Genomic DNA, 25,464 nt, shown 5'->3' on the forward strand with positions numbered 1-25,464 from the left:
ATTTTCAATGACTGCCTAGGAACGGTGGGTTAACTCCCTCGTTCAGGGGCAGAATGACAGATTTTCACCTTGTCAGCTCGGGGGAACTAGTCCTTGTGCACTCCACAAGGAGACTGACTGCCTGTTACGTGAATGCAGTAAGCCAAGGTAAGTTGCTAGCTAGCATTAAACTTATCTTATAAAAACAATCAATCATAATCACTAGTTAACTACACATGGTTGATGATATTACTAGATATTATCTAGTGTGTCCTGCGTTGCATATAATCTGACTGAGCATACAAGCATACACGTATCTAAGTATCTGACTGAGCGGTGGTAGGCAGAAGCAGGCACGTAAACATTCATTCAAACAGCACTTTCGTGCATTTTGCCAGCAGCTCTTCGTTGTGCGTCAAGCATTGCGCTGTTTATGACTTCAAGCCTATCAACTCCCGAGATGAGGCTGGTGTAACCGAAGTGAAATTGCTAGCTAGTTAGCGCGCGCTAATAGCGTTTCAAACGTCACTCGCTCTGAGCCTGTGGTTGTTCCCTTTGCTCTGCATGGGTAAAGCTGCTTCGAGGGTGGCTGTTGTCGTTGTGTTCCTGGTACGAGCCCAGAAGATGAGCGAGGAGAGGGACGGAAGCTATACTGTTACACTGGCAATACTAAAGTGCCTATAAGAACATCCAATAGTCAAAGGTTAATGAAATACAAATGGTATAGAGGGAAATAGTCCTATAATTCCGATAATAACTACAACCTAAAACTTCTTACCTGGGAATATTGAAGACTCATATTAAAAGGAACCACTAGCTTTCATATGTTCTCATGTTCTGAGCAAGGAACTTAAACTTTAGCTTTCTTACAAGGCACTTTTACTTTCTTTTCCAACACTTTGTTTTTGCATTATTTAAACAAAATTGAACATGTTTCATTATTTATTTGAGGCTAAATTGAATTTATTGATGTTTTATATGAAGTTAAAATAAGTGTTCATTCAGTATTGTTGAAATTGTCCATTTTTTTTATTTGTAATAATAATTGTCGGTATCGGCCTTTTGGTCCTCCAATAATCGGTATCGGCGCTGAAAAATCATAATCGGTCGACTTCTAATCTCTAGGCCATCAGACTGTTAAACAGCTATCACTAGCACGTTAGAGGCTGATGCCTATAGGCATAGACTATAAATCACTGGCCACTTTATGGAATGGAACACTATTAATAATGTTTACATATCCGGCATTACTCATCTCATATATATACTGTAATTCATTCCTACCATAAGTAGAGATGATGAAGTCCTCCATCGGGGTTCTGAGAGACAGTAGGGCAGATTTGGTTAGGTTTATTTTATAACTTGAGATGTAGCTGAATTTGTCTATGATCTTCAAAGCGTTTGGGAGGGATTGAGATACATCGTCTAGATAAAGAAAGACATAAGCTGACGTGATCCGTAGAATTGAGAGATATTGTCGAATTGCCTGGGCCAGGGGCTCTATAGACAAAAATAGCATAGGTGAGATGGGATCACCTTGTCTGCTACTTCCAATTATCCTGAACAGAACAGAATATCTAGAAGTTATTACTATGGCTGAGGGATTGCCATGTAGTATCTTAATCATATTAATTAAATTGGAGCCAAGTCCCGTATGTTCCAAAACCGATATAACCATTCTACTCTATCAAAAGCTCTTTCTGCGTCGAGAGATAGAACTGGTATTTTATTAGAATCTCCATTAGCTGTTGCAAATGCAGCAGCTACTCTTCCTGGGATCCACACAAAACATGAAACATGACAATACTACAGTACGTTAATAGACAAGAACAGCTCAAGGACAGAACCACATACATTTCTGATGAAGCATATAAGATATGTAAAAGACGGCAGAGGTTATCTGAGGATAAGCATTTTTAAACAAACATGCTGTGGGCTAGATGTACCAATTTGTGTAAGTAAGTTTCGAGACGGGATGACAACATTTTTAAAAAATAGTTTAATATCTGTGTTTATCAAGATAGAGGGCAATAGTGAGTGTACTGGCGGCCTTCCCTTTTTTAATAAAAGCGAAATTAGTACGGTATTTACATTCCTTCCAAATGTACCTTTGTGAATGTCTGAGTTAATCATTTCAAGTAACAGTATACCTAATTGGTTCCAAAATTGTTCATAGACTTCAGGAGGAATACCATCACATGGAGAGAGATTTTGTATTCCTCAGTTGAGAGAAGAGGACTTCTTATATCTTTTAAAAAGGACTAAATCCAGCTTGGTGTGAATTTACAATCTGAGGTGTACAATTCTTTATAGAAACAGGAGAATCTTTGGTTGATGTGCTTCAATAAAGTACTGAGTAAAGGGTCTGAATACTTATGTGAATGTGATATTTTAGTCTTTTATTTATTTTTTGCAAAAATGTCTAAATACCTGTTTTTGCTTTGTCATTATTGGGTAATGTGTGTAGATAGATGAGGGGAAAACAATTGAATCCATTTTAGAATACGACTGTTAACGTAACAAAATGTGGAAAAAGTTAAGGGGTGTGAATACTTTCCGAATGCACTGTAAATGTATTACAAAGCATCAACAACTGTATTTCATGCTTTATAAATCACCAATGTCAATTGTGTCAAATATGATATAAACATGTGCTTAATGAAGGGTGACGTGCTGAAGGATGGCACATGCTCTAAAGTGAAGTGATGTTAGTCTCATTACACCTAATCTCGTTCGGCTAGTGCTATCCCATAATCTGGAAAAAGTACCCAATTGTCATACTTGAGTAAAAGTAAAGGTAACTTAATAGAAAATGACTCAAGTAAAAGTGAAAGTCACCTGGTATAATACTACTTGAGTAAAAGTCTAAAAGTATTTGGTTTTGCATATACTTAAGTATGAAGAGTAAATGTAATTGCTAAAATATACTTAAATATCAAAAGTACAAGTTTAAATCATTTCAAATTCCTTATTAAGCAAACCAGATGGCCCAATTTTTCTTTTTTTAAAATTATTTACTGATAGCTAGGGAGACACTCAGACACACTCACACACTCAGACATAATTTACAAACAAAGCATTTGTGTTTAGTGAGTCCGCCAGATCAGAGGCAGTAGGATGACCAGGTATGTTCTCTTGATAAGTGTGAATTGAACCATTTTCCTCTCCTGCTTTCAAAATGTACTGAGTACTTTTGGGTATCTGGGAAAATGTATGGAGTAAAAAGTACATAATTTTCTTTCGGAATGTAGTGAAATAAAAGTAGTCAAAATGTAAATAGTGAAGTAAAGTACAGATATCCAAAAAAACGACTTAGTACTTAGTACTTAGTACTTAGTAGTACTTTAAAGTATTTTTGCTTGAGTACTTTACACCACTGCCTAAATCCTAACCTTAACTCCTACCCTAACCTTAACCATAATTCGTACCTAATCCTAACCTTAACCGTAACCATTTATAATGTCAACTTCAATGGGGGAGGGACCTCCCAAATGCGTGGAAGATCTGGTGAACCAACACATCAAACATGGCCTTCATTAGCCAATACAGAATGCCGGGAGAATCTCCTGGCGCCTTACTCATTGGCTTAATACACCAACCAATCATCTCCCACAACACCTTCCCTTATAGGTCCGACATCTTGGTAATAAAGAGATTGTGTTTGTAACTCTTATTGGGATAGTGTTCCCCACAAGTGCGACACATATCAACCACATATTTTAAGGGTGTAGTCTTTCTTCTTCTTCTCTGTGAGGCCATTAGCTAGCTAGCTATGTCTTTGCTAATTAGCTAGCTGGAAGGTAGGACCGATAGTTTTCTTCTCCCTTGAGGCCAGGGTGAATGTTTTCCAATAGATAGCACAGCCATAAAGTCAAGTGGCTACATCATAAATATTTATTTTATTTTATTTTACATAAAGGCTAAGGGAGTTTTCACAGCTAAAACAAATACAGATTAAAGACAAGTTTAAACAATGCATTTAAAACAATGTAAATATATAAAGTTTCAAAAAGTCCAGCAATGCAATAACATTGAACATTACACAGGGCTGTGAATAGTGTAGCTTGTTCCTGAGGTGGTGGACAAATGTTTCTTGCCTCTCTGCCTGATGGAGGTATTTAATGTTGATTTCAACCTTTATAAGTAACAACAAAGAAAGTAAGCAGGTCTGTTAGGATATGCATTTGTCACACCATCTGGATAAGGGCATGTCTGTTCTGCACGGAAATACTCTAAATGGGGAGATGGGGAAACTCCATTTTATTTTTACTATTATATTCCTCTTTAGTTTACAAATCTCATGACTTGACCTATAGCTGTAGCTAGCTAGCTAACAATTGCTGTGAAGTCACCAAAATTATTTGCAATAACGATTGAGGTAGCTATGTCATCTAACTCAACACTTAAATGCTACAGACTAATTTAAATGTACAATAAATAAAGGTTAAGTTTTCTCTGTCCAGTGGCACCACAAGTCAGCATTTGATTTGCAAACTCCATCACTTGTGTGCTTACTCCACTACAGAAACACATGCATGTGCACTGAATTAAAGTGTAATTACACTTAGATTTTTCCCAGACCTCCAAAGTGGTCCCTTGGTGTGGTTTAAGCATTGCTGTGAACACAAGAACAAAAAAGATTTGTTGTTCTGTTAAAATGCCTCACGGGTGGCGCAGTGGTTAAGGGCGCTGTACTGCAGTGCCAGCTGTGCCACCAGAGACTCTGGGTTTGCGCCCAGGCTCTGTCGTAACCGGCCGCGACCGGGAGGTCCGTGGGGCGACGCACAATTGGCCTAGCGTCGTCTGGGTTAGGGAGGGTTTGGCTGGTAGGAAAATCCTTGTCTCATCGAGCATCAGCGACTCCGGTGGTGGGCCGGGCGCAGTGCGCGCTAACCAAGGTTGTCAGGTGCACAGTGTTTCCTCCGACACATTGGTGCGGCTGGCCTCCGGGTTGGATGCCGCTGTGTTAAGAAGCAGTGTGGCTTGGTTGGGTTGTGTATCGGAGGACACATGACTGTCAACCTTCGTCTCTCCCGAGCTCGCACGGGAGTTGTAGCGATGAGACAAGATAGTAGCTACTAAACAATTGGATACCATGAAATTGTGTAGAAAAAGGGGTAAAATTAAAATGGTAAAAAGTGTGGGAAAAATGGGGGAATAAATAATTAAGGAAAATCTGAAACCTGGAAAAACAAAACTGCCAAAGCTGAGAAAAAAATGGAATTAGGCCAAGTTTTTTAAAAGGCCCTAACAATGTTTTTTTTGAGCAGGTGTCATCCTGCAGCACAGCATTTTGGGGAAAGTTGAGGTCTGGTCCAATATTGCCTAGGTTGGGCCATCATAGAAATGTTAAAGAGAACAAAATAATATAATATAAAATAATATATGCCATTTAACAGACGATTTTATCCAAAGCAACTTACAGTTATGCATGCATACATCAGAGTAAATTGGCACCCGCAAACCATTTCTCAAGCACAGACTTTCACTTTGTGGAGCACTGAAAAATACCCATAGCTATTCTGAATGCTCTGTGTCCTTCTCTTTGAAGAAAATTGATTAGTCACCATAGCGCTTGTCTCCAGTAGACTGGAATCCATGGTTACGGAGCTCAAGGTGATTGTAATACCACAGCGAGTCAAGTCATAGTCATGCCTGGCGATCTCTTATGAGCTCATTTGAAAGAGGGAAACAGTTATTACAGTAGGGATCAATATGGAACCGTATAAATCTGTCAGTCAGGTACTTGGTAAGTGATTCTAAATCACATTAGTGTTTCACATTGTTCAGGCGGGGCACCCTACGAAAGGGTTAGCTGTTGATTTTGGGGTTTTGTACTCTAGCTGGAAAATAATTAAGGATGAACACGATCACATAGGTGATATTAGTAAGCCTATGACAAGGCCAAAACCTGAGCTGGTTTAATTGTATCTGTTTTCGAAGCTCCCTGTCCTCTTCTCTTACTTGTTGTATTATCTTCTCTACTTTCCCCCATTCAGTATCTCAGTGCTTCTACCTATTCATGACTCATTGGCCCAATTCCCCCCTATTATCTCTATTATCCTACATTTGCAACATGGTTATCTGGTTGCAAACTGCCCTTTTGGTTGAGAAGACATAATAGAACCAGATTATAGCCAATTGGTCTCTGTATAAACCAGGTATTATTCAGCCCCTTTACATGCAGCAAACTTTTGTCATTCTCCAATGACTAATGATGAGAATCTGTGGAAAGAACTGAAAACTGCTGTTCACAAATGCTCTCCATCCCAACCTCACTGAGCTCGAGCTGTTTTGCAAGGAGGAATGCAGCCAAGGGCCCAAAAAATTTCAGTCTCTTGATGTGCAAAACTGATAGAGACATACCCCAAGTGACTTACAGCTGTAATCAAAATTGCAGCAAAAGGTGGCGCTACAAAGTATTAACTTAATGGGGGGCTGAATAATATTGCACGCCCAATTTTTCAGTTTTTGATTTGTTAAAAAAGTTTGAAATATCCAATAAATGTCGTTCCATTTTTCAGTTTTTGATTTGTTAAATAAGTTTGAAATATCCAATAAACTCCAACAAGACAATGATCCAAACATAAAGCAAAATCTACAATGGAATGGTTCAAAAATAAACATATCAGGTGTTAGAATGGCCAAGTCAAAGTCCAGACCTGATTGCGTCCCACTTGTTGTTGATTCTTCACAAAAAAATACAGTTTTATATCTTTATGTTTGAAGCCTGAAATGTGGCAAAAGGTCGCAAAGTTCAAGGGGGCCGAATACTTTCGCAAGGCACTGTAGCAAGATCAAGACATCATGGGAAAGACGTAATAAAAAAACGTTAACAAAATTTCCCTTTTGCCCAATGGGATATTATTATCAGACCAACATGTTTGTTGAATAGCTATAGAAATCATATGCAGGGCTCATCAAGTCCCCAAAGCCTACAAAGACCTCCTCAGGCGCTACCCAAGATACCTCCCTTAAAAGAGCGATTTGCTGCTCTATCCTGATGCAGGGGAGCTGTTATGGACCGACAAATAACCAAAATATTCCCTACACACAACGTGCAACTTTGTGGCAACTATTTTATGTGGTTACCTGGTTGTAACAGAGAGCTGTTGGTTATTCTGGTTGTCTGACGCCTTCTCAACCAGACAACCAGTTTACAACCAGAAAACGATGTCATTACATGACATGGTATGCCAAAAGTTCCCCATAGGGTCAGTATCTATGTGTGCCACAACCTGACTTGCTATCATCTGGACATTTTGTCTATGAACTTTTACTTGTGGTTCCATCCACACATCTACTACTTCATGCAGAGGAGCTGCTGTTGCCCTTTTCTCATTTGCCCCGAAACAGGGAGCATGCATAGGAAACAAACACAAGCGCTCATGCATTATGGATCCTCTGTTGTAAAGAAGTATGTTACAAAAGGACTGTAGCATATGTAATTAATGGGAGTTAAGAATGTTTTGAGTCTGTATTAGGTGTGTGTGTGTTTTCCCTGCAAATCCTCTGAAACCTGGCGATGGAGATAAACAGCTTCAAAGTGGTCGTTTTGCTTATGAGCATGAGCTGCTGTGACAGCTAAGGAGGGTAGTCCGCCTTCGACTCTCCTCCATTCCTCCCTTCCTCTATTCATCTGCAGTTTCTTCTCTCTCTCTTTCTCTCTCCATCTTCATGGAGGCACTTACAGTTTTTCTCAATTGCTAAAACACTAAAACCCATTGGCTGAACAAAGTTCTCAGTTGCCTGGACTCATTTAGCTAATTATGCAGTCTGTTTTTAATACCTTACACCATTTCACATGGTAAAACACAATTTGCAGATCTCACTTAGACTTTTCAGGATAGAATGGATAGAAGAAACAATGTGAGAGGACGAGGATGAGTGCGTATGCGAGGAGGGGGAGGAGGGCAAGAAAGAGGAAGAGGAGTATGAAGAAGAAGAAGAGGAAGACAAAGATGGAAGTATCTGATGAAATTCGAGCAACAGTTATAGACCATGTTCTTGTCCATGGACTGACAATGAGGGAAGCAGGACTTAGAGTGCAACCCAATTTGAGCCGATTTTCTGTGTCCACCATAGTAAGGACATTCAGAGAAGAGAACAGGTACAGTATACTACTGTATTTTTGTAATTGCAAATTTATTGTACTACACTATATGCAGCTGTTTCAATAGACATTTTTAAAGTTAATCACTGTATGAATTGTACTACATGAATATGTTTTGTAACTGCACAACTACTTTTTGTAGAATTGCAAGGCTGCCACATGCAGGTGGAAGGACAGCTATATTCAATCGGGAGCAAGAGGCCGTTATAGTTGGCATGGTCCTTCAAGATAATGCAATACGACTCAGAGAAATCCAGGAACGAGTGATACAAAACATTATTTCCACAATTGACCGTGTCCTCCATCGTAACAGGATGCGAATGAAACAAGTATACAGAGTACCTTTTGAGCGCAACTCACCAAGGGTGAAAGAACTGCGAGCTCAGTATGTGAAAGTAAGTGTACATTCAGAAATATTTACTGTAATTCAGATTGTCTACAGTGCTATGTGAAGGACATTACTCTTCAGTACATACAATGTATGTGAATCAGAAGCCTAATTGTACTCTACAGTATAGCACTGTCTCTGTACGACTTACAAAATCCTACATACAGTATATTTTATTCCTACACAGACAATATTTGACTTGGAGTCCTTGGACAGACCCCATGAGTTAATCTTTGTCGTTGAAGCAGGCTTTAATCTAACAAAGAGGAGAAGGAGAGGCCCAAACATGATTGGACAGCGGACCATTGTTGAAGTCCCTGGTCAACGTTGTTACAATCTGTGCTGCTATCAGCAACCATGGTGTTCGACATCACCATGTTACACTCGGGCCATATAACACCCAGCACCTTCTAAGATTTATTGCCAATCTAAGAGAGATTTTATTTGAGCAGCAGGGTCAAGAGCTAAATGAGAATCCCATTCCCACCTATGTGATAGTGTAGGACAATGTCAGTTTCCAACGAGCTGCTCAGGTAAGGGAATGTTTTAACATCAATGGGCAGTTTATGAACTTGTACCTCCCTCCATACTCGCCTTTCCATAATCCGATTGAGGTGTTTTTCTCCTCTTGGAGATGGAAAGTGTATGATAGACAACCCTACACCAGAGTAAATCTGCTGCAAGCCATGGATTTAGCCTGTAGTGATATAGGTGAGGAATCATGTCAGGGCTGGACATGGCACACAAGAGGCTTCTTCCCCCGTCGCCTCAGGAGGGACAATATTGCTTGTGATGTCAACGAAGTGCTCTGGCCTGACCCAGCTCAAAGACAAGAAGAAGCACATTGATCACATGTTTACTCCTTTGATTTTTGTCCCTTTTGGGACAAATTGGGTTGTTATTGTATACTGTAGTACAGTGCATTGTAGGCTGTATACTGTACAATGGACAAATTGTATGGGCCTGAACATTGTGCCTTCCATTTATTACATTTTTTTCCAATTGCTAACACACTAAAATGACATGCACAGCACAATTATTTAAACTGACACACAGAGAGCAAAACCTCTTCTCAAGTCTCCAAAAGTCTAAACACATTTTCTGCTTTACATACATTTTGCAATTCAAAATGGCACTTTTTAAATGCACTGCACACGGTTCTCTGCATAAGACACAACAATCTGGCATAAAGTCACATGTTTGCCATTTCAAAACACTGCCATTCAAAATTACACTACATGAGCTAATTGGCCAATACATGTGCCACCTGGCCAAACACCTCAATGGTTAATTGTTACCACTTCAATCAGGAAGTAAGCACTATGAAAAGACCACAGGTGAGCAGCACCGTTTGTTTTACAACAACAATGGAAGCCGTTGCAGAGAGAGGAAGAGAAAGAGGGAGGGTGATAATGAGAGGGGGAGGGGGAGGAAGAGTGAGAGGTATAGGTAGAGCTGGTAGAGGAGTTCATTGCCAAAGAAGACAACATCTTTCAAATGAAATCAGAGCAACCGTAGTTGATCATGTCATCAACCATGGGCTGACAATGCGAGAGGCTGGACAGAGAGTGCAGCCCAACTTGAGCCGTTTTACTGTCGCCTCTGTCATCCGGACATTTAGACTGGAGTACAGGTATGTAACCAACATTTCTTTCACACTATGTAGTACACCCCATGTCATAGTGTATCAGTTGGGTGACACCTGTTTACTTCATGAATGGCTGATGTCATACACTAACTGCACAAATTTCCTGTAGAATTTACTCTACTGTGGGGGAAATATCTTTAGGCTGCATTGTCCAAGCCCTATATTTTTGTTTTTTTTGTTTTTCTAAAGGACTGAGAGATGCAACCATGGTAGAGGAATGGGCAAAATGTTCACCGGGGTACAGGAAGCTAACATTGTAAACTTGGTTTTGGAAAATAATGAAATCAGATTACGAGAAATTCAAAGCCACATCATCCAAGACAACACCATATTCAACAACATTCAACGAGTCAGTCTGTCCACATTGGCTCGCATTCTCACGCGAAACCAAATCAGAATGAAACAACTTTATAAGGTGCCGTTTGAGAGAAACTCTCAAAGAAACAAAGAGTTCAGACGAGCATATGTGGATGTAAGTACAATATTGACTGCAGTACACTACACGCAACATTGTTTCCCAGTGTACTGGATAACACCATATTGACTGCTTTTGTTCTTTGTTTTCAGGGAGTACTGGAAATGGATGCTCATGCAATCCCACATGAGTTCATCTTTATAGATGAGGCTGGGTTCAACCTAGCAAAGACCAGAAGAAGGGGGAGAAACGTCATTGGCCACAGAGCCATTATAGATGTTCCTGGCCAACGTGGTGGGAACATCACATGGAGGACACCATGCGTATGCATGGTGTTCTCCACCGTCATGCCAACCTTGGACCATACAACACAGCCCATATTATCACATTTCTGGACAGACTCCACAACATTCTCATGCCACCAGAGCGTATGAATGATGCAGATCATCAAAGAACCCGGTACATTGTAGTATGGGACAACGTGAGCTTTCATCGTGCAGCCCCAGGTTTGCTGACCACCCACCATTTCTCATGCAATACCTCCCACCATACTCACCATTTCTGAATCCCATAGAAGAGTTGTTTTCGGCATGGCGGTGGAAGGTATACGACCGGCAGCCCTCTTGTGCAGGCTATGGAAGAGGCATGTGATGAGATTGATGTGGGTGCGATTCAGGGATAGATAAGGCACTCAAGGCACTTCTTCACTCGATGTCTGGCAAGGGAAGATATTGCCTGTGATGTGGACGAGGCGTTGTGGCCAGACCCAGCTGTGCGGCAAGATGCTGCCTCTTTTTTTCGATATATTTTTTCTGCAATTTTCAGTTTACTGTTTTTTTCTGAGCATATTTTTGTTCAGTCCAATGTAAATATATCTGCTGCGCATATGTCGCACTGACTTGTTTGGTTTAAAAATTGTAAAAAATGTAGGTGTATCTGTAAATATTTCTGTGCATCTGAAGATTTTCTACAATTTGAACTATTTTAGTATTATGGCAAAGCATACTAAAGATGAGACTGCTTTTCATTATGCCCAACAGTGTGTAGTTGGTTAGACAAAAATCTGGTAATATGAATGAAGTGTGTGCCATTTCGTGCAAACGTTTGATTTTGATAATGCTATATGTAGTTTTGGTTGCAGTGCTTCATTTTGCAGGATATATGAGGTATTTTGCAGTTTGAGTGTGTGGTTTTGTGATTTGTGTTGTGCCTAGAATTGTGTTAGCCTAGTGGTTAGAGCATTGGACTAGTAACTGAAAGATTGCAAGTTCAAATCCCCGAGCTGACAAGGTACAAATCTGTCATTCTGCCCCTGAACAGGCAGTTAACCCACTGTTCCTAGGCCGTCATTGAAAATAAGAATTTGTTCTTAACTGACTTGCCTAGTAAAATTTAAAAAAATTAAAAATAAATGTAAAAAACAGCCTAGTTTGCAAAATTGTGTTTTAGCAATTGGGAAAAACTGTAACAGTACTGACTGCTCAATAGATTTTGACTGGTTGCAGGTTCATATCAACAAAGAACAAGAATTACAGTATCACAGAGACAAAGGACAAGTTTGTGAGATGCAGGGTACAGTACTGTAAAAATAGGGGTACAAGGGGTGGAAGAACAAAAAAACATAATTGCAAAGAGCAAAGCAGAGTAGTAATTTCTGATCAATTTTGAGCTACTATGATAGAACATGTTTTCATTCATCAAAAGACAATGACGGAAAAATATGAATATTTTTCTAGATTAAAAATGAGAATTGTACGTTTTGAACAATGTCTTTTCTATTTTTCGGTGTATTGTTAACTGACTGCTTGAGAGTGTATATCATTTTGATCACTTTGTTTATGATTTTAGAGCAGTGTTTGATTTTGAACACAGGTAAAACTGTTTTGAGGCGAATGTTTCATTTTGCAAGAGGAGTCAGAGGTTATGTAAATAGTGCTTGAAGATGAGGTTTTGTGTTTAATGTTTTCAGGAAATGAAGCAAGGTTTCAGAAATTGTGTTTTAGCAATTGAGAAAAACTGTAACACTTCAGAGAAGCCCAGAGACGGAATCTTCAAGTCATTTCCTTACCCGTTAATACCTCATTCTCTTTGTTTCTCTCTCCCTTCATTTTGCATCATCATGGTGACACTTTTTGTCTTGAAAGTCTAATATCTTGAAAACTTGACTGCTGACATGAAAAATGTTTTCGGACTGTATCAACAGTGGACTAATGATAAAATAAAATAAATGTATGGTTTGCTTTGCAGTCTCAACCTTGTCTCAGCGCAACAACAGGAGAAGGCGCAATGTAAATATTTATGTTTCTACCTAGCTGCCTCCTTCACTTCCCTTATCATCCTTCGCTCAAGATGAGAGGAGAGTAGTGGATATTGACAAAAAAATATTGTGGCAAAGAAATAAACAAAACCTTTCTCGTTGTGACGTGCGTGCCTGCAATGTACCATCACTAAAATACTCATGTTTTGTCATGTCATTGAAATGAGAACTGCTTCGGTTCCACCACAATCAAAAGAAGTGCATCACTGACCCTGTCTGTTTTCTTTTGTTGTACTTTTCACTTTGGTGACTCATCATCTTGACTTCTTTCAAATTGAGATGTCAGATTCTACGAGTCATCCAATTATGTGCTGGAGAATAAAATAAGAATCGGCTGCCTTGCTGTGAATATTCACAAACCATAGGCTCAATGTCACATTATTCTATCAAAGTTGTCATAGGGATTACTTAAAATCTTTCTGTTAAAATCATCTTAATGCACAATGTTATCACTCAGAATTCAAGTTGAGGTCATTTTCGATTACATAAAGCACAAAGGCTGTACTCTATACTGTTGGGGCCTTTCAGTCTGAGAACCACACAGGTTGTGTTTTATTTATCACCACAGCAGAATGGTCCAGTGAATGCAGTTCTAAAGCTGAACAGTCTCTGGATGCGTGTGCTGGCTCCGACAGAGTAGCATAGTTCCAGGCAGGCACGAACATCCATCCCCATTTTATCTCCAACAGATAAAAAAAACTGGCAAGCGGAGGAAAAAGCAAAGAGACAAAAATAGAGTTCTGTCAGAGTCCCCTCGTATCTCATCTTTCCAGAGGGAGTTTCAAACAAAAAAAGTTGGCTGCTTTGGTATGGCAAACCTTTATTTGGGAATTTGTATTTTTCCCTGTTAAAGTAAACCAACAAAAAGGCCTCCATAGCTTATTCTGGCTGAAGCCACTGAAGTCTCAAGCTGCCTGTTCATCAACCGTAATGAAGATGGTACATTCACAGATGCTCATTATGAAATGCCAAATTGCATTTCCGGTTGACTGTGACAGAATTTAACAGCTCGATGATAGGAAGCCCCAGCTATAGCCGTGGCTATAAGAACCCTTATGAAACACATGGGGCTACCCTAACAGACTTGGAGAGTGAATTGAGTGAATTAACATTACCTCATCAAAGCTTTGTTGTTTATTAATTCCACTCATCCTCATACTACACATTCTCAGATGTCTTGAACACACCTTAAGGGATGTGACAAGATGGCTGCTGACAGGATGGAATGTCTCAATTAGCAAATAAGGCAAGGCTGCTCAAAGAGATGGTGGGAATTAATAAGCTCAAGACTTAAGTTTCAAATGACTTTCGGATATTGGACCTAGGCTACTTGCTTACATGCTGGCTACACCGGGCACGCGCATGCATCTGCGTACGCCATCACTCGCATGTTGATTTTGTCCATCCACACCAGATGCGATCAGGACACGCAGGTTGACATATCAAAACGAACTCTGAACCACTTATATTAATTTAGGGACAGGTCGAAACGCATGAAACATTCATGGCCATTTAGCTAGCTTGTCCTGGGATATAAACATTGGGTTGTTATTTTACCTGAAATGCACAAGGTCCTCTACTCCGACAATTAATCCACAGATAAAAGAGTAAACCTAGTTAGTTTCTAGTAATCTCTCCTCCTTCAACCAACTGGACTGGAGTGTGGACCTCAGCTCATCTTTCAATCACCCACGTGGGTATATGCTCCTAAAAACCAATAAGGAGATGGGAGAGGCAGGACTTGCAGCCCATCAAGTGTCAAAAATAGAACCATGTTTTATTTTAGCGTCTGGCTACGCAGATGCTATTTGGTGTGCCCAAGCAGTTTGGATGTAATTATGGAATAACATGTATGTGTACATTTATTTTGCGACGCTCACGCACGTAACGCGAGCAGTGTGGTCAGCATGTTAGAAGCTAAAAATGAGTAAAAACTAAAGGGAGCATAAATGACTTTGTGTTACTGATGTTTTACGGTGTTAAACAGAATGAAACTGGTGGATTAAGAACTGTTTTCTGGCAGGACTGGGATAATGGTGTTATAATTGGTCCTTTGACATTTAGCCGGTGTACACCTCTGACAATGGGCTTTTGGGTGATGATAAATTGGCAGAGAAATGCGTGCAACTCCCAGTTACTTACCCTGAGATGAGAAGCCACTATTGATCTGCATGAGTGTTACCACTGTGCAGGCTGAAGAACGATCTGTTGCCAGCAGGAACAACTAAACACATTTTAGAGTGTATAAAAGACTTGATATTTTACCTACAAAGGTCCAAGCTTATTACAGTTTAATTAATGGCAAAAAAAGATTACGACAGCAGTCTTCACTCACGTTTCATTATAGCCTATATTGTCAATTCACTTTGCAATTGGAAATTTTAACTTCCGGCAAATTGCATTCAGTTCTTCTACAATCCTATTATGCCATATTGTAAAAGTAAACATATTCTCAATTACCTATTTGGATGAATAGGTAGTGAGTAAGAATAAAAAATACCTTATGTCTGAATTTTTAGGGAAGGTCTGTCATTGTTGAGCCTTAGATACATATTGCCTCTCTTCACTTTCCTATTCTTTGGCTGTACTCCCCTGACAACAGACATGCTGGCAGGATAAGAGGGATTCAGCCTCACGGAAACATAATTTACTCCTAATCTAATGTCTGCAGCTCTGCGGCTGCCACAGCAATATTAAAGAGGCTGTCAACAGAACACCAGCTTATCCTAATTGTCTTGGGCCTCCTGGACCTGACTGTGTGGGGCTCAGTGACCACCCACTAGTGCCCATGGTGGATAACAGAGGCTCGTCTGTCTTATAAAACACAAATGTCAACGTCTGTTTTCCTCTCTGTGTCCGCTTTATAACCTCTTCCATTGCCATTCCATTATGTCTTCTTCCGTTTGAAGTGATTTGCATGTGATGGGAAAGGACTCTTTTCCAGATGTACAGTTCTCTCAGTGTTTGAGGAGTTTATCATTGCATGTATAGCTAAAACATCACCAAATGAGACCCTTAATTAGCCATTTAATTAAGCACAGGTTATGAGGAAGAATCAGGGAGTTTTCGGTTCACCGCCTTCTTGTCATCACATTCTTGATGGGATTCTCCTCAGGCTAGAGAAAAGTCTGCTCCCAGAAAACCAACATCGAGTCCTATTTACCGCACACTGTAGTGGTTTGCAGTAGGTGACCATCTAATAGTGGCTAAATTCTTCCTGTCTCATACATCGATAGAGAGTTTCCAGAGAGTCTACTAGAGACCAAGGCCTTTCTTCTCAGACATATTTCAGCGTGAGGCTGCAGTCTGCAGAACCCCTGGGGAAAGAGTGATTGCTTTCACGGTTTAATGATCTCAGGGATATTTTCAGATTTTGGAGGAACAGCGTGTTCTCTCTCCCCTAGCGTCCTGTTTACCGCTTTCTTGCCCAAAGTTGCATTCAGAGAAAACTAACATTGGACAGAGAGGCTAGCGACTCTTTCTCAGGAAGCCCACAAACCACACGAAACAATCTATTAAATTTGACCTCAAGAAACACAAAACCTTTCAGAGAAACTCCCTCTGCGAGGTGGGGATTTTATTTTCATTATCTTGGAGCTTTACCTCCAAAAATGTCTTACTTGGTCCTTTTCATCTCGCTTTGGGGTAACTAAAGCCACCACGAGGTTGTCCATTTCAAACTGTCATTTTAGTCTTGTACTGAACATCAGGTTATGTGCATCACTACCACATCATTACCACACATTGTTTTTGTCCAATTAGGATTCAATACAACGATAATGTGGAGGTATGGTTCCGATGCATTCTGAGGGCATGTCCCAGCCAACCGATACATGATCTCTTGACGAAAGATACGACTATTGAATCCTCCACTCTAAAATGTTCTAAACCTATACCTCAGCGCTTCCCAAACTCGGTCCTCGAGATCCCAAGCGGTGCACGTTTTGGTTTTCGCCCTAAAACTACAGTACACAGCTGATTCAAATGATCAAAGCTTGATGATTAGTTGATTATTTGAATCAGCTGTGTAATGCTAGGGGGAAAAAACAACATGTGGGTGTCTGAGTTTGGAAACCCTGCTATAGCTGAAGCTGAAATTATTGCAACATGCGACTTTCACCCTATTAATGTCTATTGTTACATGCTGCAACTCTGACTCACTTCTCACCCTGCCTTCCCTTTCCCCCAGGGAGTGTTTGCACAATCTATTTCAGTGTAATGATACTCATTTTTGAAGACACAAGCTCAAGTACATAGTACAAATATTATGAAAATACAAAATAGTGGGGCAATAGGTCTTGAAATTACTGAAATGCTTTCTAAATATATTAACAATCAAATTATAAATGACTTCGTACTTAGTGGAAGTAAAATATTGTCACTATTTTAAAACTGTCAACAGGGGTACCATTCAAATGTGTGCAGACTCATTATAACTTCAACTTTAAACACACAGTGATTTCGTCCATCTGTGTCCAAGATAAAGTGGTCTTCTTTCAATTCTATGAAATGTTGAGACCTCTAAATCGGGTTGAGAATATCACAGCGAGATGAATGGCTGGACTCGCTACACTGTCATCGTTCATTTGCTGTCTCGCAAGCTGGGCTCACTCACTTAGAGGAAGAGAATCTATTTGTGCTAGGATAGGCTAGAAAATGTGACACGTCACTTCCTATGCAAATATGGGGTCTGAAACCTGACACTTCAAGTCAGCTCCTTAGAGAGTGGAAACAGAGAGTAGACAGATGGGTCTTTTTGCCATTATAAGGCATGGGAATGTACACCAAAATGTTAGTCGGAACCGGTCCAGAACTGCTCAAAGTCCCCGATATGGGGGACTTTAATGTGCATGTCTGAAATGTAGACTTTCTTGCTGCACTTTGTAAGACCTTGCCCATTAACGAGCCACCACCAGTCTATTAAAGACCAGGGTTAAATATAAGAAAGTGGCTAAGAAGATGAGGGGCATAATGCAGATTCCAAAATCTATTTAGAGACAAGGTTAGACAGTTTTGGAGTAAAGGTCAGAGTAAGTACCTGGCTACACATTATTCAAAGGGAAATTCCAAATGGCGTAACACAAAAGGGAATCCTCCCTCTAATTTGCATATTGTCTGATTAGAGCATTTGGTTGACAGCACGCCACGGGAATATAGACTCAAGTTCTTTAAAGTCATTGTAAGATCCTAGTCTCATTCCAACAATTTTGACAACGAGGTGCATACACCAAGATTAATGTTAACTTTTCTGTTCTCCCTTGAAGTATTCTCATGGTTGAATTAAGATTTAATGGATTGCGCTTTTCTTGACTGTTCCACAATAGCGTCTGCTAGCCCTGTCACATGTACGTGGTAATATGTGAAATAACATGTTACCAAAATAGCATGGGCACAATCACATATTATTTCACTCTCCTTTTACAAGATAAAGGTGATATAATAAACTGTGACATATCTAAAGACTAATTCACACATTTTCGTAACTCCAGAAGAACAATGAGAGACCCTGGCACCATTTAATTCCAGCCTGGAGCCAAGTCAGTATAAAAGACTTCCCTGATTAGTGATGTATGGAGAGGTACTGTTATTCACTGTTAAAGGAAAACTCTACTCAAAAACTATATGTTGGTATTTTTTAAATTAGTCCACTGTCAGCAGTCAAGTTTTCAAGAAAGAAAAGTGTCACTTGGCACATCATCATGATGATGCAAAAAACTTGACTGCTGACAAACAAAACATTTTGGGGCGGTATCAACAGTGGACTAATGAAAAAAAAAAAAAATATATAGTTTTTGAGTAGGTTTTTTCTTTATGAGCCTTGAGGCACAGTTTCAAACTCCCATGTCAATCTACTGTATCACACACACATGGCACAACCAAGAACCACATCAACCCTTGTCACATGTGTATCGTTTAAATACACTGCAGGTGGCTAAAGAGATGAATTTGTGCTCTAGATGCACCCTTAACATGAGACACAGTGACAGATGTCATGTCACCGAGCACATATCAACACAAGCTGTTATTTCAAGTTGATTCTAAATTCTTCCATTGACTTCGATAATCCCACACAATAAGCATACTTCCATGCGCTCCATGGCCCTTGGTGGGTGTTATCTTAATGAGTTTCTCCTTCAGAGCTAACGTAAGCACAAAATAAATCCATAATAAAGCTTTATTTACCCACACTCCCCTGCTGGGCGGAAGATGATATTAACATGCTTGTGCGCTCTCTGCAGATGTTGGAAGTTTGTGCAGTCTGACTCTCGGAACCTCTTGGGAGACCAGTTCTTTGCCGCCTGCTCCAATAGTAGTAGCAGCTTGCCCATTAACTCGTTTCGCTTAGTTTTCAATACACCCAGTTATTCAAATCGGTGCCCTTTTCAAATCAACCGTTCCTCATTTTCAGGATCCCATTTTTGACACCAATATGCAACGAATACAGTTGTAAAATATTTATCCCAGTAAATGTACAGTATTTTTCAGATAATGTAACAACGGCGTGTTCAGGGGGTGGCCCAGGCCTTGCAAAATAAATATCAGCCCCTGCAGAGAAGCATGAGATTGAACTTCACTCAACTTTCTGGAGTTTTCCCCATTAGTTGACAGTCTCAACGTATCCCTTTACTGTGGCAATTGTGATCGAATCAATACAATATTAGCCACTTTCAATACAACATACCGAAACGAATCAAACTATGCAAGACTTGGTATGCTAAAGGACAAGCGGATAAACAGGTTAATGTCAAACCCTGCATGTATTTTTCAACTCTCATGCAATGTAGGCCTACAGTACATTGAACACCACACATTGACTGCTACTGTAGGCTGAACAATAGAACAGCTATTTCCATGTTAAAATGTTATGGGAGGCATTTTCCATTGTTTTTGATGGTAGGTCCTACATTGTGGTCAAATAGCCACAGTAGCCTACTTGACCACTGTTAAAACAAATTTAAAGATGTTACAGCGCCAGTGTTCACAGTAAACGCGTGCCAGAAGTTTCAAAGAGCTATGGGCCACATATACTAAGACAGAGGGGAGCTGTTTTGCTTGGATGCTTTCTCCAGTGAGATTTATGAGTCTTGCTATCAGTGTGCATCTTGGTCAAAATTATCAATGTATTCAGCAACGACCTATCAGATCTCAGACTTCCTGGAGGGGCCTCGCTCGGACTCTCTCTTTGGTTAAATAGATTTAGCCTCTTCCAAATTCAAGTAAAATGATGAAACACAGATAGACGATCAATACACACCACTTTGTAGGCTGAATGTCATTACACATGGTGTTTATAATGTCGGTTTCCATTCAAATGGCGGGTACACATTGCACTGTTCGATGTAGATTCATTTTGGAGTAGACGAACGTAACCTATTTTTAAGTGATTTGTTTGACAATCAGATGAAAACATCATGACTGGTTGTGTTCATGACAGATTAAAAGGTAATTCATTTTTACAGTTAAATGATGTCTTTACTATAAAGCCCACAAATTAGGAGGTCCCCTTAAAACATTTTAGACCCCCCGAATTTCACAGGATAATTCTCACTCTGGAATGTAAGAAACAAAGTGTTGATCAACTTGCCAAGGGATATCTCACACTGCTTCCTCAAAACATTGGTGATAAAACATTCATTATATTTTCCCCTAAACACAGTAGAGCTTAACAGCAAGGTTTTATCTGTTTGTTTTTGCCAGGCTTTCACACTTCAAATCAGACATTACAAAACCTTCTCCCAGTAGAATATGATTAGTGGTGAAGGGAGCTAGTTCTCTAGGCTCAAAGACAATTGATCTAAACCACTACAGTTTATGCTTCAAAGTAGGTTTGACTGCCCTTCCTTCAAGGCATACCCCAGTTTCTCTACATCACCACTGAAATACAATGTCTCAAACCGTACGTAAATGCCATCACACACACACAGTATAATCCACTATTCATGAGCATTCATATCATTGCAAATCTATTTCGGACGGAGCTCAAAACTGCGCATTTTTAAGGAAAGTGTTTCCTCCCAGTCGATCCAGATGGTCCATGAGCTCATAGCCAGCCATCACTCAGTCTCCAAGCTGGAATTATGCAGACAGGTTTTAAATTCTGCAAACAGGTTTTAATTCTTAATTTAGATATTAATTAGATTCCTTCAACTTGGCAAGGGTGTGTTATTTCCCCCGACGCTGTTCTCAGGATCATTATCGGTCCCGTTTGCTCGGGTTCTACTCGTCAGAAGAAAATACGCTTAATTTAATAACAGGGTTGAGACGAGTTCATTTAGACAAATCGCTCCCAGTGTCTGAATAATTATGTTATGTGCAATGCAGAAATCAAGAGCTAAAATTTGCATGGGAAAATGGCATCCTGTAATATGGTTTACATTGTTTTTGGTAGTGGGCCCCCTCTGATGATAAATAAATCTGACTGAATGTGGCTTTAACAATTTTCTAATAAAAACATTCTGCCAGTTGTCTTTATGGAAAGTTGATTGAACTGTATGGAATTCTATGTCAGTGTTATGGGACAGTGTTGTAGAGGCATTTCGTCAGGATGCTTTAAGTTTGACCGAATACCCGGTCTTGTGTTGTCATGATTAATGTCTACATCCGCTGTAGTGTTTGTCTGTGATTATATGATTACACAATGTAAACGTTGACGTATAACTGAGGAAGGTAAACTAGGTTCTGTTTAAATAACTGAATTCCAAGGCTGTTAGTAAAGGCCTGTCTGAGTTTAATTTGAATTGAGTTGAGATTTGAATAGGAAATGAGAGTGCCTTTTCAAAGAGCACAGACCAGAATAGGCTGAAAAAAGTAAGAGCTAGGGACTGTTCTGTCGTATAGACATTTTCCAACGTTATATAACCAACCCAAATATTTCAGTTTTTGACGGAATTTGCGGTAACAACGCCACAGGGTATTTCATATCATTTTAGCAATACACAAAACATGTTTTTTTGTGAGTTTCAAGAAACACAAACAGAAGGCTGAATCACATTCCCTTCATTCTTGCCTCCATCCTGTTTACCTGGCTTTCATATAAACACTCTTTCATTATTTCTCTCTTGCTTTCTCTTTCGCTCTCTTTTTTCTCTCTTTTCTCTCTCCCTAGTGCACTCCCATTGTCGGCCATGGATTCGTGCTGGACAAGTACAAGTGCCAATGCAGGAGAGGCTTCTACCACCCTAGCAGAGTGGCACTCAACGGTTTCACAAGTAGGTTTGCGGTTTCCCTACCCAGCAACATGTGGGCATCTGTTCCCTCCTCTCTGATTTTAATCACTTTATTTTAGCTATTGCAGCAGATGTGTGTGACGGAACAATATGGAAATCAAGGAGCACCTGTGCATTCGTTTTCATTGATATTGGTTTGGCATCATGATTATTTTATTCATGTAGGTTTAATAAGTGTCCCTGTTTTGTTGTTGATATTGTTCAAATCAAATTCAAATCAAATGTATTTATATAGCCCTTCTTACATCAGCTGATATCTCAAAGGGCTGTACAGAAACCCAGCCTAAAACCCCAAACATCAAGCAATGCAGGTGTAGAAGCACGGTGGCTAGGAAAAACTCCCTAGAAAGGCCCAAACCTAGGAAGAAACCTAGAGAGGAACCAGGCTATGAGGGGTGGCCAGTCCTCTTCTGGCTGTGCCGGGTGGAGATTATAACAGAACATGGCCAAGATGTTCAAATGTTCATAAATGACCAGCATGGTCTAATAAAAACAATCACAGTAGTTGTTGAGGTCAGCACCTCAGGAGTAAATGTCAGTTGGCTTTTCATAGCCGATCATTGAGAGTATCTAAACCACTCCTGCTGTCTCTAGAGAGTTGAAAACAGCAGGTTTGGGACAGGTAGCACATCCAGGACAGCAAGGAGTCATCATGCCAGGTAGTCCTGAGGCATGGTCCTAGGGCTCAGGTCCACCGAGAGAGATAAAGAAAGAAAGAGAGAATCAGAGCGAGCATACTTAAATTCACACAGGACACTGGAGAAATATTTCAGATATAACAGACTGACCCTAGCACCCCGACACAAACTACTGCAGCATAAATACTGGAGGCTGAGGCAGGAGGGGTCAGGAGACACTTGGCCCCATCCGATGATAGCCCCGGACAGGGCCAAACAGGCAGGATATAACCCCACCCACTTTGCCAAAGCACAGCCTCCACACCACTAGAGGGATATCTTCAACCACCAACCTACCATCCTGAGACAAGGCCGAGTATAGCCCACAAAGATCTCCGTCACGGCACAACCCAAGGGGGAGCACCAACCCAGACAGGAAGATCAGTCAGTGACTCAACCCACTCAAGTGCCACACCGCTCCTAGGGACGGCATGGAAGAGCACCAGTAAGCCAGTGACTCGGCCCTTGTAATAGGGTTAGAGGCAGAGAATCCCAGTGGAGAGATGGGGACCGGTTAGGCAGAGACAGCAAGGGCGGTTCGTTGCTCCAGTGCCTTTCCGTTCACCTTCACACTCCTAAGCCAGACTACACTCAATCATAGGATCTCCTGAATAGATCTTCAATAAAGACTTAAAGGTTGAGACCGAGTCTGCGTCTCTCACATGGGTAGGCAGACCATTCCATAAAAATGGAGCTCTATAGGAGAAAGCCCTGCCTCCAGCTGTTTGCTTAGAAATTAGGCCTGCATCTTGTGACTGTAGCATACGTGTGGGTATGTAGGGCAGGATCAAATCGGAAAGATAGGTAGGAGCAAGCCCATGTAATGCTTTGTAGGTTAGCAGTAAAACCTTGAAATCAGCCCTTGCCTTAACAGGAAGCCAGTGTAGCACTGGAGTAAAATGATGAAATAATTTGGGTTCTAGTCAAGATTCTAGCAGCCGTATTTAGCACTAACTGAAGATTATTTAGTGCTTTATCCGAGTAGCCGGAAAGTAGAGCTTTGCAGTAGTCTAACCTAGAAGTAACACAAGCATGGATTAATTTTTCTGCATCAATTTTGGACAGAAAATGTCTGATCTTGGCAATGTTTACGCAGATGGAAAAAAGCTGTCCTTGAAACAATCTTGATATGTTCGTCAAAAGAGAGATCAGGGTCCAGAGTAATGCCGAGGTCCTTCACAGTTTTATTTGAGACGACTGTACAACCATCAAGGTTAATTGTCAGATTCAACAGAAGATCTCTTTGTTTCTTGGAACCTAGAACAAGCATCTCTGTTTTGTCCGAGTTTAAAAGTAGAAAGTTTGCAGCCATCCACTTCCTTATGTCTGAAACACAGGCTTCCAGCGAGGGCAATTTTGGGGCTTCACCATGTTTCATTGAAATGTACAGCTGTGTGTCATCCGCATAGTGAAAGTTTAAATTATATTTCGAATGACATCCCCAAGAGGTAAAATATATAGTGAAAACAATAGTGGTCCTAAAACGGAACCTTGAGGAACACCGAAATTTACAGTTGATTTGTCAGAGGACAAACCATTCACATAGACAAACTGATATCTTTCCGACAGATAAGATCTAAACCAGTCTTTATTACTGCCACTTTTAGTGAGTTTGGTACACATCCGGTGGATAGAGAGCTGTTTATTATGTTCAACAGAGGGCCAAGCACAGGAAGCAGCTCTTTCAGTAGTTTAGTTGGAATAGGGTCCAGTATGCAGCTTGAAGGTTTAGACGCCATGATTATTACATCATTGTGTCAAGAGATATAGTACTAAAACACTTGAGTGTCTCCCTTGATCCTAGGTCCTGACAGAGTTGTGCAGACTGAGGACAACTGAGCTTTGGAGGAATATGCAGATTTAAAGTCCATAATTTGCTTTCTAATGATCATGATCTTTTCCTCAAAGAAGTTCATGAATTTATTATTGCTGAAGTGAAAGTCATCCTCAGTCATGCTGCTTTTTAGTTTGCTTTACCACAGTATCAAAAATGAATTTTGGATTGTTCTTATTTTCCTCAATTAGGTTGGAAAAATAGGATGATCGAGCAGCAGTGAGGGCTCTTCGATACTGCACGGTACTGTCTTTCCAAGCTAGTCGGAAGAGTTCCAGTTTGGTGTGGCGCCATTTCCGTTCCAAATTTCTGGAAGCTTGCTTCAGAGCTCGGGTATTTTCTGTATACCAGGGAGCTAGTTTCTTATGACAAATGTTTTTAGTTTTTAGGGTTGCAACTGCATCTAGGGTATTGCGCAAGGTTACATTGAGTTTCTCAGTCAGGTGGGTAACTGATTTTTGTCCACTGACGTACTTGGGTAGGCAGAGGGAGTCTGGAAGGGCATCAAGGAATCTTTGGGTTGTCTGAGAATTTATAGCACGACTTTTGATGTTCCTTGGTTGGGGTCTGAGCAGATTATTTGTTGCGATTGCAAACGTAATAAAATGGTGGTCCGATAGTCCAGTATTATGAGGAAAAGTATTAAGATCGACAACATGTATTCCATGGGACAAAACTAGGTCCAGAGTATGACTGTGGCAGTGAGTAGGTCCGGAGACATGTTGGACAAAACCCACTGAGTCGATGATGGCTCCGAAAGCCTTTTGCAGTGGGTCTGTGGACTTTTCCATGTGAATATTAAAGTCACCAAAAATTAGAATATTATCTGCTACGACTACAAGGTCCGATAGGAATTCAGGAAACTC

At 40.4% G+C, this 25,464-nt stretch overlaps 2 protein-coding genes across 2 annotated transcripts in view; both read left to right on the forward strand.

Annotated features, from left to right (window-relative positions):
* The window catches only part of LOC118402296 (probable G-protein coupled receptor 158), a 96,651-nt gene that overhangs the window by 24,538 nt on the left and 46,649 nt on the right, over positions 1-25,464 (forward strand). Inside the window, exon 3 of the mRNA XM_035800387.2 lies at positions 21,967-22,069. Within this exon, the coding sequence (XP_035656280.2) occupies positions 21,967-22,069 (103 nt within the window). The remainder of the gene's footprint in view (positions 1-21,966; positions 22,070-25,464) is intronic.
* LOC118402297 (uncharacterized) lies at positions 6,737-12,796 on the forward strand. Its single transcript, XM_035800388.2, has 4 exons — positions 6,737-8,487; positions 8,668-10,113; positions 10,318-10,600; positions 10,696-12,796. The coding sequence occupies exons 2-4, from the start codon at positions 9,764-9,766 to the stop codon at positions 10,975-10,977; spliced, it is 915 nt and encodes a 304-aa protein (XP_035656281.2). The 5' UTR covers positions 6,737-8,487; positions 8,668-9,763; the 3' UTR covers positions 10,978-12,796.

Source organism: Oncorhynchus keta, chromosome 23, assembly GCF_023373465.1.
Source record: "Oncorhynchus keta strain PuntledgeMale-10-30-2019 chromosome 23, Oket_V2, whole genome shotgun sequence".
Classification (NCBI taxonomy): Eukaryota; Metazoa; Chordata; class Actinopteri; order Salmoniformes; family Salmonidae; genus Oncorhynchus; species Oncorhynchus keta.